Here is a 16703-nt window from a genome sequence, read left to right as displayed (position 1 = left end):
TTCTGTGTTTAATGGTTCTTCCCACTTGGCCCCGTGAATGGACACGTCACGGGGTTTCAGCTTTAGCAGTTTGTTTGGTAGACTTGGGCACTGGTGGCAGTACCCTGCCTGGGCTTCCCTTAGCATGTAACCATGGCTAAGGACCCTGGGAAACCCCATGGGGGCTACGTGGTCCGATGGATGTAATCCCCGAGTCTTCCCTCACGTCTTGCGAGTTTGAGGGTTGTTCTGTCCCCTTGTCTCAGGGTGACACTCACGTGTTTTGCCTCCGTCATGTTGCCTGTTGGGTCGATGATTGTTTTGACCCGGAGTCGTTTGACGTGTGTGTAGTCTGTACGTGCTCCTGTTCACCCGAGCCACTGATAATGATGTGCGGGTGCAGGCAGCTGCGGTGTTGGATGCTAGGTTTAGGTTGCTGCAATGCTCTAGGTTGATTGTGAACCCCGGATGCCCCGAGGCTGCCCCATTTTGGTTGAGGGGTCCGGACTTGGGGGGTGGGAGTCGCTTTGGCTCCGGTTCCGTCCGCTCCTCCTTGTCCTTCCCTTTCTGTTGTACATACTTCCTTCCCCCTTGCTTCTGACTCCGAACCATAGGCGGGTTTCGGGATTGAGGCAGGGTCTGGTTGGGTTGAGACTCAAGTGGTCTCGGGGGTTTTCTTCTTCCGGGGTGGCGGCAGAGGCATTCAAGCCTGTTCCTCTGGCCGTGCCATATGGGTCTGACCAGTGGGCTCCCTTCCTTAGTGTTTTGTACAGCTGCCCCGGCTTTTAATTGCGGGGCTGGGGCTTTGGGGGAACGACTCAGCCCCGGGTCCTGCCGTAGGGGTTCCCGGGGTTGGTTAGGGGTAACCTGGGAACCTCGGCCCCATTTTGCCCCGCTTGGGGTTTTGTACCCCTCGGCACGGGGCTTGCATTTCCTCAGAGTGGGGTTTTCCCTTCCCCCCTCTGCGTTCATTGATCCATCCTTGTCAGTACTATCACTTCCTCACTTGATAGGGTAGCGTCATTGGCTCCTAACAGGGGGTATTAGGTGTTGTGTGTTTTGCTTGGACACTTTGCATGTGTCTTACAGTGACTACTTTGTCTGTGTATCTTGTTGTTGTTGCACTGGGGGGCACTGCCCCGCATTTCGGTGCTTTTTGTTTCGTTTTTCAGCGTCTGGGTCTTTTCTCGGTGTTTGGACATTCCTTCGTTCCCCTGGTCCGTGTTTGTGTCCTTCCTCAACTTGGTCTCTGGGCACTCCTTTCTTGCCTATCATCGGTGCCTGGGTGCACCCTGATATCCGTGGTGTCCTTCTGTGTATGTGCGATCCCACACGCCACACGTTGTAGTTGGTAGTGTACCATACGTTACCGGCTGCTACTTGGACCGTATTCCGGTCTTTTCCCTTGCCTATTTTTGTTTTCATCCCCCTCTATGCTACACATGGCTATCTTGGTCGGTGCTTAATTTGGTACCGAGTTCAATTTTTCCTTGTTCTCCCTGCAGGCTTTTGTGTTGCACTGTCTGCAGGAGGTTGTAGACTTCCGGTCAATTGCTCCTGCCCTCCTGATTCCTTTTCTTGGGACAGGGGTAGCTTAGATTCCGATCCTGGCTACGACTTTTCTTTGTTCTTTTTCCGGAAAGTGCGTTTTTGTGTTCTTGCTGTACACGTCCTGAGTAGTTCTCCTCCTGTATACCTCGGTGGCTTGTGCCTCATTCTTCTCTGCTGGAGGTGTTTGCGCTGCTCCTTAGGGTTGCGGGGTCACTGCTTTTCGCTTCTCGTCGCGCGCTTTAGTTCGTGGTGCTCGGTTTCCTCGTTGGCCTCTGCCTGGGCCCTGGCTCTTCGGTGTTTGGGCTTGTTGGTCCTTCCATGGTCGGGGGGGGGGGGGGGGGAGGTTTCTCCCGGACGAGGCATTTTTGTTTGTCCGGGTTGGTTCCTTTTTGGCTCGCCGGGATTGGGTTCCTGGTTCCCTGGCGGCCGTTCCTTCTGGTTTTTGCCAGCCTTGTTTGGGGGGCTCTGCTTTCCTCTGTTCCGATCCTGAAGGGCTTCCCGCGGCTCCGCCTCTTTTTGCGGATCGGTCGGGAAGGATCGGTTCGTTCTTCCTCTCGTGTCTTCGTGTCTGGGGTTTTTGTCTTGTGTTCTCGTTGCTTGTGGGGGCACTAGTGGCTTCGTTGTTTGTCTCCTGCTTGCGTGCTTCGTCTCAGCGGCAGTGTGTGGTTTCCTGGCGGTCCTTCTGGTTTTCCTATCACTGCGAAGGGTTCTCAAGGTCTTTGATAGGATTGTCTTGTCTTTCCCTTCAGGGTTGTTCCAGGATCATCTTCTGGTGCCGTGTACTGTTGCCTCATATTGGGTGGCGCTGGTGGAGCTACTCCAGCTTGCATTCAGTGTTGCTGTTCCTTCTGCTCCATTCCGCTTGCTGTCTTGGGCTTTGTTTCACCTCAGGAATGATCTTGCGCTTCCGGTGCTGTGCTGGTCGTTGGCACGGGTGGTCTATTTTCTTCTCCTCGGTTTGTCGTGTTCCCTTCGGTTCTGGTGTATTTTGGTTTTTCCGGTCTCCTTCTTCTGTTGGTGTTGACCTCTAGGGGTCGTGTTGGGGAATTTCCGGTGTTTTTCTGCCTCGTTGGTCCTCATGGTAGGTTGTTCTTTTGATGCAGTCTCCTTCTTCTCGGGTGATGTGTGGGTCTGCTGCTTCCTGAGGGGTCCTTGGATTGCTGCTTGGTTGGTCAGGCCAGGGGTGCTTTCTTTTGTTGTTCGGTTGCGGCTCTTTGCTGTTCTCTGTGCGTCTTGGCCTCTGGGACTGTGAACGTGTTTTGGTTTGCCCGGGTTCCCTTCCTTCCCTCCTTCCTGTTCTGGGGTTCAGGTCTCCCGGGTCGTCGGCAAGGTCCTTTCTTTTAGTCTGTAGTCTTGTTTTATGTTAGGGCACGTGGGTGTCTGCCTCCTGGATCCTTCCCTCTTTTCCTTAAGTGTGGTAAGGTACCTCCGGGGAGCTGACGGGGTTCCCCCCAGAAAGCCAGCGTTGAATGTAATGAAACGCTATTTTCTGGGTGAATCCCGGAGGCTCCCCGGAATCCCTCCCTCCCTCTGGTCGGCGGGGTTTTCCTCACTTTTTGACATCCAGCCTAAGAACTGAAGGTTGGGGTGGGTCTGGATCTCCACCTTCCCCCGCCCGGGGAGGGGGGGGGGATTGTGCAGACAGCGGTGCGGCGACATGATGACGTCGTGCTAGTTTGCTAATTTTTGTTTGGAGAGTTCCACTTGTTCGGCCTTCGGTTGCAATAGTTTTACCAGAATAGAGGTTTGTTTTGGGGCGCCTACCTTTCTGGGTGCCTGTCCCGGTCGATGGCAGACATAGAATACTCCCAACCACAGGGGAAGGGTCTCTGTAGACATGCTCCTCGTGCCTCTCCAGAGGGGACCAGGTTCTGGCTTGTGGCCCCCGGTAGGCAAGAACTCCATGCATTGACTGATGCCAGAAAGATATACATATCCATTCAGCCTGGATAGCTCCGGGGAGCCTCCGGGACTCGCCCAGAAAATGGCATTTCATTACATTCAATGCTGTTTTTTTTTTTTATCCTGTATGACATGATTTGCATTAAGTATTTATTGATGGTTTATTTTCTTTAAATTCAATAGTTTTGTGTCATATTTATAAATACTTTTGTTTAGACACATTCTATTATATGTACTGTACCTGCTTTCGGTCCGTGCATGCTATTAGAGTATTCCTCAATATGTAATTATAGTATAATATTGAAAATAATATCAGGGTATTTACAAAGTGTTAATGCTTTTCTATATTTGAACTTGGAATGATCTTGAGGTGTTCTTGATTGGGATGATTGGTTCTTGTGGTGAATTTATGGTAAATTTGAGGCTTCCTGTAGAAAAGTTAGTGGAGATGTTGCATGTTTTTTTTTCCTTAATACCATGGCATCTGTTAATCCTAAATTGGTAAGATATGAAAATGAAAAACTTATACAAAGTCATGAACATTAAAGTATACAAACGTGACAAGAGTACACCAAAATCACAAATAACAAAATAAAACTATTTTCTTTACAGTTGTTATACAAAGTGGGAATCTTCATGCACGAGCTCCGCTATCAAAATGAGAACAAGCTAGAAGATTCGGCCATTAAAAGCTGTGAGACAGTCTTGCAAATATTAGAAGAATGTTCCATTCAGCTACTGCCAGCTCCTGAGGTAAAAAAAAACTGTTTTTTCTCTTTTTCTGATAATGAGGAAAAAATAATTTGGTCAGTATTGATTGATAATTTATAATTTTCTTGTTTAATAAGAATTTGGGATTTGCTAGTTCCTTGTTGAGCAGTCAGTTATAAATACTTCTGTCTATTCTTCAATTTTTTTAAGGGTTCAAGAAAATATATACTTAGTAAACATGAAGGATACACTTAGCACATAATAAAGATACCCTTATACTATTTCTAAAAGATACCAATAGTATTTAAGCCTTCTATCATATTTATAGTAATTCAATGCATGTACTGTACCTATAATTTTCAGTTATATCCACCCCATGGAGCAATGAAAGAATGGAGTGTTGTGAGCGAGGAAAAGAAGCAGTGGCAAGACGAGTCCTCCAAAATTGCTATCCTTGTTGTAGACCGCTGCAATAAGCAGGATAAAAGGTTCATAATTTAACCTTCCTACATCTTTCATATTAGTAATGCATCATGGAAGTTTCGGCTTTTGTCCCTCTCAAAGCCACTCGGTAACAATAGTAGTGAATGAATTAATAGTGTAATGCCCGCAAAGGCATGGTCAAGCAATATGCAACAGGATTATTTGCCTTTTCCAAATGAAGACTTCTAAACTACATTCACATCAGAAATGTTCTGTTTTAATTTGTACTTGTTCTAAAGCCTTTTAATAACTCTTCACTGGTTACCGTTGAAATTTAAATATTATTATTTTGAAGATATCATGGTAATCACGTGTATTCCAATAGCAGCTTGTTGTATATTAGTTATTACGTATTCGTGGTTAGCGAATACCTGTGCCTTATTCATTTAATAATAGTAGAGCCATGTAATTTTTATCATGTTATAAGCTCAGATTTAGTTTATTTTTGTATTCATGGTTTGAGTCCAAATATATAAATGCTAATTTTTCTTCTATTTTCAGACTTTTAACAAAGAACACTCTTATTTTTGAGGATGTTGCAAGAGAATGTAGCCGTATTTCACGAACAGTAGTTGATCGTCAAAATATTGAGCGGAAAATTGTCTTGGGAGGCATTAAGCACTCACAGTGTCGTCATGTCCATCTGACACATCGATGGAGGGGCCTGGTTGAAATCCTAACACATGAGAAAGGTACATGGCATGTACTAGAATCTTATCCAAGGTGGGTACAATTTTGTTTGGTTTTGTTGACAAATCATTAAAAGTTACTATTTAGAAAGCCACAGAACTGCTCCAAATGTTAATAATGATCATTTTAATCACGGGTTATGATAATTAATGACTGAATGAATACCATAAGAGTGATTCGTGTAAAAATCTAAACTACATTAAATGTACTGGCATTTAAAATATCAATTGCACAGAGTGCCTTATGTTTTTTATTAAGGCAAAAGTAACCTTATTTTCTCTTCCTGCTACTCCCGTGATCCTCTGGGTAGATAATACAAACCCCATATCTTTGGTTACAAATCCATGCTGCACTTATCCATTGTCTTTTTGACTCAACTGCTTGGGGGGGGTGAGAATATCTACTTTGCTAATTTGCTGCACTGTTTACATCACAAAAATTTTCCACTTTGGTATAATAATTCTTATTTATTTTATGATTTCTATATTCATTATCTAATTCATTCTTGTTCATTCAGTCATTAATTATCATAATCCTGTTTCCCAATTTCTTGATGTGAATCGCGAACTTGAAGAAAATGGGTGAATACCGGCATGCCCCATTTAATTCGAGGAATGTATTGAGTGGAATCAACGTTGTATTGGTCAATTGTAGCATAATTCCTAAATGAGTTGCATTCTGGTACAGTAATTTATTACCTTTGACTAAAATATTAGAGGCTCATTGGGTTATACTACATTACAGGAACAATAATTCATGTGATAAATATGATAAACAAACTAGGAGGAGTACCTGGAAATTCCAGGAATACTCTCTCTATCCTCCCGTTCCACCTCTCTCCTTCCCCTTCCCCCTCTTTCCTTCCTCTCCTTTTCCTACTTTCTCCCTTTTCCTTCCCCCCTCCCCTCTCTCCTTTCTCTTCCTCTATATCTCATCTCCCTCATTTTCCCCATTCTCCCCTCACTTCCCTATACCTACATCTCCCTACCCTCTCCCTTACATTCATGTCCCTACCTCCCCCCCCCCTCCAACTTTGAATAGCCAGACATTACTATTTACTGTATATATATATAAATCGTAAACCTCTCGGACGTAGGTTCGAACCCTCGTCACGACCCTTGTGGATTTGTTCATATAAAAGGGGGAGTGATTTCATTTCTTCATCTCCCCCATCCCTTTCCTCTTCTTCCCCACTCTTCACCCCATCTCACACTTGACTCCTTCATCCCCATTCACTTGGTCTCCCCTTGTCCCTCTCCCCCCCTTCTTTTTTTCCTTATCTCAGAAAATTTCTTATTAAGATGCACTGAAACAACTGTATGGGTCTCAAAAAATATGTTACGATCTCAAAAAACTCTAGTGGAATTGAACCAGATATTTCACACTTGACTATAAAAATCACATGGGAGGGTTTCTATAAATACCAATATTTCTTAAAGCATTTAATTTAGACCTATCCCAACCAGTCTATGTCCATTTTGTACCCTAGACCATTTTCCCTGCCAAGTTGGGTGAGACTAGCCCCAAGTATCTGGCCTCCATCTTTGGACAAACAGGCAGACACACAATTTGTTTTATAGTACAGTATTGATACTGTATGCTCTCTTAATTGTTTGCATAAAAACAATACTACCCCAGACTATCTTCTTGAGGTTATCTTGAGATGATTTCAGGGCTTAGCGTCCCCGCAGCCCGGTCCTCGACCAGGCCACCCTTTTGTTACACACCCCCAGGAAGCAGCCTGTAGCAGTTGTAACTCCTAGGTACCTATTTACTCCTAGGTGAACAGGAACATCAGGGTGAAAGAAACTGCCCATTTGTTTCCACCTCCACCAGGGATCGAACCCGGAACCTCAGAACTACGAATCCGAAGTGCTGTCCACTCAGCTGTCAGGCCTCTTTCATACACACAAACACACACACGAGTGGTAGACGGTTCAAACAAGTTAGGGGAGAAGGTGGTGGAGGCCAAGACTGTCAGTAGTTTCAAAGCGTTATATGACAAAGAGTGCTGGGAAGACGGGACACCACGAGCGTAGCTCTCATCCTGTAACTACACTTAGGTAATTACACTTAGGTAATTACACTAATTTCTCAACTAAAGAATAACTGGGGTGGTACAAATGAATGTCACTCAATTCTCCCACATAGTTTTTCATGAAAAGGTTCAAATGATGGCCTTGAGCTGGTGTTCTTCATGCTTTATGTTTGATGCAGATATTGCATACACAGGTTTAATATCTATCAATTTGTACCATTTGCATACACATTTATAAACTTCCAGTTAACACAATTTACTTGCCGTTCTTAGATCATGGCAGCTGGACCAAACTGAGGGCCCCATGAGGGTTCGCAAGAGGCTGTCCAGGGGTCGTCTTCATATTCATGCTCGCTACCTCATGCCCGAGTACAGTCAGAAAATAGGTAAGCTACTTTACTAGTGATGAGCACATATTCTTACATTCTTGTAAAGCCACTAGCATGCATAGCATTTCGGGCAAGTCCTTAATCCTAATTTTTCCCTGGAATATGACCCACCGAATCGTTTAACAACCTGGTACCCATTCACTGCTGCGTGAACAGAGGACTACAGTTAAGGATTGGTGCCAAGTAAATCCTCCCCGACCAGGATAGGAACTCAGGCTAAAGCACTTGTGAAGCGCTGAGCGAGTGTTTTACCACAACACAATAGGGAGTGCACATTGGTACTGATTCTCATTGCATTGCTAAATTATTTTGCATGCTATCACATTATAACGTGGGTAGTTAATGTGTTATCCATCATAAAATATTTACACAATGGACTACTTTTCTAGTAAAAGATTTGAATATTTGCCTATACTTGTAAATTATTTGTTAGTTTTTTGCAAAAAAAGTCATTACTATTTGTATTATAATATTTAAATGTATAAAAATCATTAAGTTAATCTGTGGGAGTATTCTTGAAGGGTAATTATAGAAACATAAAAATGCAGGGCTAAGAGAAAATTGGGTGGGGTAAAGGCATTTACTGTACAAAATAATTATTTATTCAGCTTGAACAGATAGCATTGGCACTGTGTGTGTGTCCTTCATTTCAACAAGTGCTCTAGTGTAAATGTGTGAGAGTTCAATAAAATAATTCATTTGTAAAAGTTGACAACAACTGTGGCTTGCTGGGCCACCTGATAAGTCCCTTGCAAATACAAGTTTTCTCGTGTCCTGAGCTGGTTTAATTGTGAAATATACTATTATATCTATTAGTAGCTCAGTTTTCTATAATGTATTTTCAAACTTGTAAATGAAATTTCATTCAGCTGCTCAGTTACAAGCAAGACTTCTTTGAAATCACCAGATGAGTGACCACCATTGGCTGTGGTGCATGCCCTAAATACCACATAATGTAGTTACCTGTAGAAGTCTTCATTACAAACACCTCACTTGTCACAAAGCTGTATGAATAGGAACTTGTTCTCTTAGGAACAAGGCTATTCTTTAGTTCACAAACTAAACATCCTGACAATATGATACAGATCTAGACCTAGATTCACGAAGCTCCATGTATTTCTTGGTAAGTATGTGTGCTACGAAGGTTCCTAAGTACCGGCTAAGAACGCGCCAAAGGGCAATTCAGAAAAGTATACTTACGAAGATTTTTAAGTAGTTGACTTGGGTCTCGCTAGATGTCACTAGGGCTTTTAGTTTGGCCAATCAGAGAGCAGGTAACATTTTTCATCTTACAGCTGTAGCCAATCACGACGCTGGCATATCTGAGCGTATCCATGAGGCACTTGCCACTTATTTACGTCAAATTTTCTTTTAAAATTAGTATATTTTGAAGTAAAACTTTTTTTTCAACTTGAACAGTCAGCACCGACATTGTAGTAAACAAGTATGTTACATTTTTTGTTTACCTACATAATTCTAAAAGATGGTGTATAGCTTTCCTTGTCGCTCCCAAGATTTGAGAAGCGATGGTATTTATTTATTTATGTATACCTGTATATTTACCTAAATTTACCCAAGGGCCACTATCAATCTAGTGGCCTCGACGAGGACAAAAAGCCGGGGCTTGTTAAGTCCCGCTAATTGTCCTAATGATATTTTTTAGCTGGATTTTGTCATTTACAGCTTCAGCGAGTAGATGGTTCCATGGGTTTATAACTATCTGGGTAAAAAAAATCTGTTTTCAGTCTTACTTGAGAGGACATACTATACTCTCCAATACTATATCTGTGATCGCCCTGTTATCAGTGACTTTAAACCAAATGGTATAAGGTACTTTGAGCTCTGTAATTACTTCATACACTCAGGAATATTGGAAGATATTCTTGTGCTGTACCCAGATTTTGCTAGTGGGGGCTACTAGATCAACCTTTCATTTCTTATTCTCTCCTGATTCCATGTATGACTTGCCGTCCTGTGAGGTGGGGATGTTGGATGAGCTTGTAGCTAGTTTATGATCTACACTGTAATCTTTCATATAGAATATGGTAGCAGCACATTGCTGTGTATACATAAGCTTGTTAATAAAAAAATCAGTAATAAAGGTTTTAAATTATAGCTTGTAATATTGTTATTACCAGTATTATCCTTATTAAATCATAAATGTTAACCATGGATCATTAAGATCTCATATTGATATGTAATGTTAGTAATGTTGACCAAACCACACACTAGAAGATAAAAAGAAGACAACAATGTTATTGCTATTTCTTGTGAATCATTAAATTGTGCAGTATGTCTCAATTTTTCACTTCTTTGGATATACTTTACATTAGAAGAAAATAGGATAAGCAATCCACAAATATTTGTTTCATTGTATTTTTTATTTAAATAACTGGATCAATATTCTTACAGCTGACAGGATTTGTTTTACTCACAAGTGCATTATCTCTTAAAAAAAAAATATTGGTTTATTGTTACACACAATGCTGCTACACAGCCTTCCCGGCTTGGTGCCTTCTTTTGATAATTACTTATTGTTACACACAGCCAAATTGTGTAACAGGAAGAGGTCTTGGACACAAATTTGTTCATGCTAAATGTAGAGGAATCAGCTGAACATTCCTCAAATAAAATAGCCTGCCTCAGCTTATAAGGTAAATAAAATAAAATAAGCATTCCTCAAATAAGTAGCTGCCTCACCTCACTGCTACATAGCCTTCCCAACTTGGTGCCTTCTTTTGATAATTACTTATTGTTACATAGCCAAATTGTGTAACAGGAAGAGGTCTTGGACCCCTACTTTCCCCCTCTCTTTTTTAACAGACCATAATAGTCCATATAGTCCTAATTATAGGTTTAAGTATTCAATGAGAAAAGTTTTTGAAGTTTTTACCCTTATCCTTACCTAAGATCATTTGTGCAGCATATTTTTCTTTTATGTCTCACCCAGATTTAATTTCAAAATAAAAACAAACAAAATAAATTAAAAAGGGGTATGTCTAGTTAAGCTCCACCCCCCAGCTATACTTATTACTAGGTGAATAGGGGCATTTGGTGATAGAAATGCTCCCACCAGCCCAGGTTCATCACCTTCTATCTTATTTCATATTCACCAGTGTTTATTTACTTAATAACTACTGGTATAATATCTTGCTATTATAAAACTAATTCAAATATCATAAAAGACATTTACTACAAGTTTCAAGCAGAGAATGCATATACAGTGGAACCTCTATTAACGAGTGGCTCTATTAACGAGTTTTTCCAGTAACGAGCAAGCCACTCGCAGCAAATTTGTCTCTATTGACGAGCTCGCCTCTATTAACGAGTGAAACCACATGGCGCTTCCTAGCGTCTCGCGGGTTCTCGCAAATTCTCGGACGCCTCCGACGCCAGTGTTGTTGTTGTATCTCACACGACAAGCATCCCTCTGGATTTATTTGAGCTTTTCTTTGGGTTTTTAGTGGTTTTGCGACTACAATTTGTAACACACGATGTCTCCAAAGAAGCTGCTTGCTAAAGATAGTGTTTTCAAGAGGAAGAAAGACACAATTATTATGGATTTCAAGAAGGAAATTATAGCAAAGCATGAGTGTGGTGTCTGTGTGATTGATCTCACAAGGAAGTATGGCAGGTCCTCATCAACAATTTACACCATTAGTAAGGGAATGAGGAGGTAAGGGAGGATGCTGCCTCTTCCACTGAGATCAGGGAAGTGTTTGGAATGTTTGAAAAGGTGAACGCATTCTTGGAAAAGCTGCCCTGATAAAGCAGTGACAACTCAGTGTGTGAAAATGTTTAATTAATTTATCACTTTGTGATAACACTTTATGAAAGTGTTATCACTTTCGCCGGTATATGTCGCTTGAACGTAACACACTTTTTCTCTTGAATGCACCCAAACACCGCGCTCAAGCATCATTTGAGCAAATATTTCTATAAAATCCAATACTTATCCGATCGACTTGGGGATTGTATACATGTTTGCCATGAAATTTCCGTTTTCTTTAATAACCACATTGCCTATTTGAGAAAACGGCATTGTATTGTATCTTCGTGGTAAGACTATTATATTGTTGACACAACGAGTGTAATCAACGTAGTTTTTTTATTTGGTGCTGGTCTAACGCATCCTTGTGTGACATTTGAAATGAAATTTGGGTAAAATTCCCAAGAAGAGAGAGTCCGCCTGACTCAGAGGTGAATTCTCCTTCCACACCATAACCCCTCTCCTCCTTCCCACCTCTCCATCGTCTCCCTCAAGCCAGCAACTACTCTTCATAAGGTAAAGTAAATATTAAAACACTACAACAAAACATTTATATTTACATGTGCAGTATTATATTTACATAAAAAAAAGTCAAACAAGTATGGATGTTTTTGGGAGTGGAACGGATTAAATTTATTTCCTTTATTTTAAATGGGGAAATTTGTTTCCAAAGACGAGTTTTCCAGGTAACGAGCTCGGTGCCAGAACGGATTAAACTCGTTAATAGAGGTTCTACTGTATAGTTAACACGAAGGACTCCGTCTTGAAACTCGCCAGCTAAAATGTTTTGTTTATAAGAAAATTGATCCTCCGTGTTGTGTAGTAGAGAAAAATTGAGTTATATCCAGTTTACGTAAAGCTACGAGTGGTCGAGGCCATCCTTAAATTGAGGTGTACTTAGAAGATTTTCCTTCTTAAATGCCTACCTGACATAGCCGCTACAAAGGTGCTAAGAAGAAAAACATTCGTAAGTACGTACGTACGTACGTAACTGCTTCGTGAATCTGGCCACTGCATCCTTTAAGAAAATGATGTAATTTTGGTACCTGTATATGATTATTAACCATTTATTTTTTATTTTTAGATGTTAATGTAAACATGGTAATAATCAAGATTTTTAAGATAATTAAGGTTAGGATGTTAAATATAGTAATTAAAATTTTAAAATATATATAACTAAGTTTTAACTTGTTAAGGTTTTAATAACAAAATCCCTGCTAATTTATGTACTTGTATTTAAATGTTATTAACCAAAATTTGTCCTGCCTGATCTTTTATCATAATGTTGATGCCATTCCCATTTGGTGTTTACATTTAAGCCACATAAAGGAAAACATAAAGATGAGCGAGACACGAGTGAAAAAGAACCACAAAGGAATACAGTAGTATTCTCTTTCCTTGTGGAAGCTATTTTCAACTATTTTTTGTATTCTCATATTTTATTAGGCTCATGCCTACCCACAACAACAAAAGTGGAATATGGGCAAACTGATGATGCAGGTGGTAGAGATATTTGTTTAATCTAAATAATAAGCCATCTAGCACTAAGAAACTTTTTTTACTCTTTGCAAATGATCTTAGCTAAGTCATTGTAGAAAAAAAAAATGTGTTTATTAAATTTGTTACATTATTTTTCTCCTGGGGTCTTAAAATTCCTTTGAATTTGTTTTATTGTTCCCAGATATAGAAAACCAGCTATCGCCCCTTGAATCAGTTCTCAAAGGTTCGGAGACAGAGTCTGCAATGGCTGTGATGATAGAAAGACTCAATGTCAGTGAACGCATTATCCATATGTGCAGTGCATCAGTCGTGTCTCCTGGCATGGTTCAACGTGGGGAAATACTAATCAGCAGGACAGCTATGTATTTTGTTGGAGAACACGTTATGGTTGATATGAACCAGGTAAACTTAACATAAAATATTTTTTTTTATTTCCTATGAACTGTACCATGTATATATCATTGCAAAATGCATTTATGCTCTTCATAAATGAAATTTTTGTTAGTATGTACATCAGTGTATCTTTTCAAAATACAGTACCAAAGAATATTTCATTGCCATAGTTATAATACTTGCATGACTTCCCGAGTCTGTCTTGTTGCTTCACCCAGTTTGTCCCACTACCGACTCATATTTTTGCACTCACTTTTGCATTTTCCCCCACATGTCCATATCATCCCATTATATTTGTTTTATCAGCTTTATCTGTACAATAATATTTCCCTTAGTCCTTATTTCCTTCTTTATTTTATTTTTGGCCCTCAAAATTTTGTATTTGATGTTTTTTCTTCATTGACTATAATCCATTGGATTGATAACTTAACCCTTAATGTGGGGCTATCATCAAAGGTGCCACTCAGACTATTTGTGTAGAAAACTTGATTATGCACTATAATTAATATAATTGACAAAAACAATGATTGAATATTGTTTATTGGCTTGCAATGTAATATGTATATCTATGTTGCATAGTCAACTTTTCTGGGCACAGCTCAAAGGAAGTGTCTTGTAACCCACTCCTTTGCTGCTCATCTGTTTGGAAACATTATTCAGAAATAGATTACTGGATTACCCAAGGGAGTGACTGAGTGGCTGTTCATCTACATTCGGACACTTGGGCATTATTAAAATTTCTGTGCATTTAGAGGATTTGGTTGCCAGTGATCTGTTATTTACAACTTTTAATCTTGTATAACATGCCTTTCAATATCTTTATTGCAAGTTATTAATAATGGTTTAGTTTTATAATTTGCTTATAAAACATTAATACATTTAATACAACAATGATCATATTATTTATTTCCAATTATTACCTTTCTTATTGAAATTTAATTTAGCATGTTATGTTTTACAGAGCGGCAGTAGTAGTGAGGTAGTATCTGTAACCTGGCCTCTAGATAATGTCCGAGAAATACACATTCGAAGATACCAACTCCAGGACTGTGCTCTGGAGCTCTTTCTCACTACAGGCCACTCAGTCTTATTAGCATTTACTAACACACAACATCGGAATCAGGTGAGACTGTGCAGAATAGATATATATGAACATGATGATAAATAAAATATTTTATATACAGTATATATATGTATATTTAGATAGATGTTGGGTCCCGGTAGTACAGTAGAGTTCGTTCTCGGCCCACAATCAAGAATTCCGGGTTCGAATCCAGGTTGGGACAGAAATGGTTGAGCACATTTCCTTCCACCTAATGCCTCTGTTCACCTAGCAATGAGTAGGAACTCAGGAGCTAGTCTGCTGCTTGTGGGGTTGCATCCTGGGCGGGGTCAGTATTTCAGCCAAGGAAGGGGGGGGAGACCTCGATAAAAGCCAAACATGTACGAATACACACTGGCTTTCGGTCCCCCGAAACAATGAATTATTATTATTATTATTATTATTATTATTATTATTATTATTATTATTATTTTGTGAAACCTTGTACCCCTGTATTTATTGTACCTGTATTTCTTACTTTATTTAGAATAAAATAGTATTTATGGGTTAGTTATTCTGTATGAAAACAGAGGAAAGTGGTGAGAAAAGTGAAGAGGCAGTAGAGTAGAGATGAAGCTGGTGGCGCCATTTTCAGTTTGACAAGGCAGTCTACAACTCGAATGAATAATAAATATTTAAAAAAATAAAAAAATAAAATACTTTTTTTTTCCAAGCTAGGCTCCTTGGTTGATTCCCATGCTTAGGACACTGACGATGCCAGGCTACAGAAACAAGTACTTAATTAATTTGATGGGGACAAGAAGTCTGTGTATTAATATAGCTTATATTGAGGTCCCTCCTATGTTGAAATATTGACCTTTCCCAGGATGCAACCTCAAAACAGTTTCCTAACTCCCTGGTCTTCGGTACTTACTGGTAGGTGAACATAGGCATTAGGTGAAAGGGAACATGGCAAACCATTTCTGTCATGCCTGGGAATCAAACTCAAGATCCCTGGGTCACTTGCCAGATGGTCACATTTGTTGTTCAGAGGACACAGTCAGTTTTACCTTAATAAGGGGCTGCCAAATTCAATAAGAAAATGCTTTTCAAAAGAATCAAAGCCTTATTTATTGTCTATTTTGATTAACTTTTAATAAATGCTTCATTACAGGTGATTGGAGTACTTAGTATGTCTGATATGCCAAACTTATCAAGCAAGGCCACTCTCCCTGAAGTTACAGCTCTCTGGCGAGAAGGTAATTATTGTTGTGTTTTATGACCACTATTGTACATCTTCTCAGATTTTTATGAATATATGAGGAAGCATGTATTGAGCATGGGGGTAGCATAATAAATGATAAGGACAAAGCTAGGGGAAACATATTGTGAAGAGGGAGTGAATGTGTGACATGTTTGTTACTAACAAGATACCTAGTCTTATGTAGGAGGAGGATTTGCTAGTGTTGCACTGGTTCTCTATGATGCTGTTCAGAATGGTAGCAAAGTTAAATAGTTAGGTGTCATTTGGAATATTGTAATATGCCTGTCTTGTTTCGCATTTGTTTCTGAGCTGATACCTATCTGGTCCTAGAAGGTGGGAAATGGCAATGATTATGAATAATAAAAATTGTTATTTTGCTTATTGATTTTTATCTATCAGAATTTGTGACTAAGATGATGTAATTCCCAAGGATGACAGTAATCGGTCTAGTCATTTAATTTCCTCCTCTTTGCAGGGCACATGACAAATTTTGAGTACCTGACACAGTTGAATAAGTTAGCTGGTCGTTCATTTAACGACTTGATGCAGTATCCTGTCTTTCCCTTCATTCTGTCCAGTTACACTACAAACATTCTTAATCTGAATGATCCAGCTAATTTCAGGTAAGAACATGGATACAGTACAGTACAAAGTGTTGGAAATTTTGAGTTTTTTTAATATGTTAAATTATTATTATTTATTAAATTATTAATAATACAGTATTAAATATTATTTAATACTTTTAAATTATTAAGAGTTTCATAAAAAAAATTTGCCAGCCATGTTTGGCAGCTAAATTATACTCATTTGTATGTACTGTATTGAAAATACTTGTGTATTTTAATATATTGCAGGAATTTAAGAAAGCCTATAGCTGTTCAGAATTCACTCAAGGAAGAGCACTACATTAATAATTATGAGGTAAGTGTTCTAGAGAATTAGCACAAATATTACACTGACAAGCTCTTAGTGATATATTTTGTAAGAATAAT

General features: G+C 39.7%; 1 protein-coding gene across 6 annotated transcripts in view; it reads left to right on the top strand.

The window, feature by feature from the left end:
- The window catches only part of LOC123767736 (lysosomal-trafficking regulator), a 154513-nt gene that overhangs the window by 93900 nt on the left and 43910 nt on the right, over nucleotides 1-16703 (top strand). For all 6 annotated transcript variants that reach the window (XR_011223929.1, XM_045757693.2, XM_045757696.2 and 3 more), the window contains exons 35-43: nucleotides 4045-4185; nucleotides 4507-4631; nucleotides 5128-5349; nucleotides 7628-7740; nucleotides 13194-13414; nucleotides 14367-14528; nucleotides 15622-15706; nucleotides 16187-16334; nucleotides 16566-16632. Coding sequence is in view for 5 of the 6 variants with exons in the window: in XM_045757693.2 (XP_045613649.2) it covers nucleotides 4045-4185; nucleotides 4507-4631; nucleotides 5128-5349; nucleotides 7628-7740; nucleotides 13194-13414; nucleotides 14367-14528; nucleotides 15622-15706; nucleotides 16187-16334; nucleotides 16566-16632 (1284 nt within the window). In the remaining variant the exon portion in view is untranslated. The remainder of the gene's footprint in view (nucleotides 1-4044; nucleotides 4186-4506; nucleotides 4632-5127; nucleotides 5350-7627; nucleotides 7741-13193; nucleotides 13415-14366; nucleotides 14529-15621; nucleotides 15707-16186; nucleotides 16335-16565; nucleotides 16633-16703) is intronic.

This window comes from Procambarus clarkii, chromosome 67 (assembly GCF_040958095.1).
Source record: "Procambarus clarkii isolate CNS0578487 chromosome 67, FALCON_Pclarkii_2.0, whole genome shotgun sequence".
In the NCBI taxonomy this organism is placed as follows: Eukaryota; Metazoa; Arthropoda; class Malacostraca; order Decapoda; family Cambaridae; genus Procambarus; species Procambarus clarkii.
This window is presented reverse-complemented; position numbering and strand designations above follow the sequence as displayed.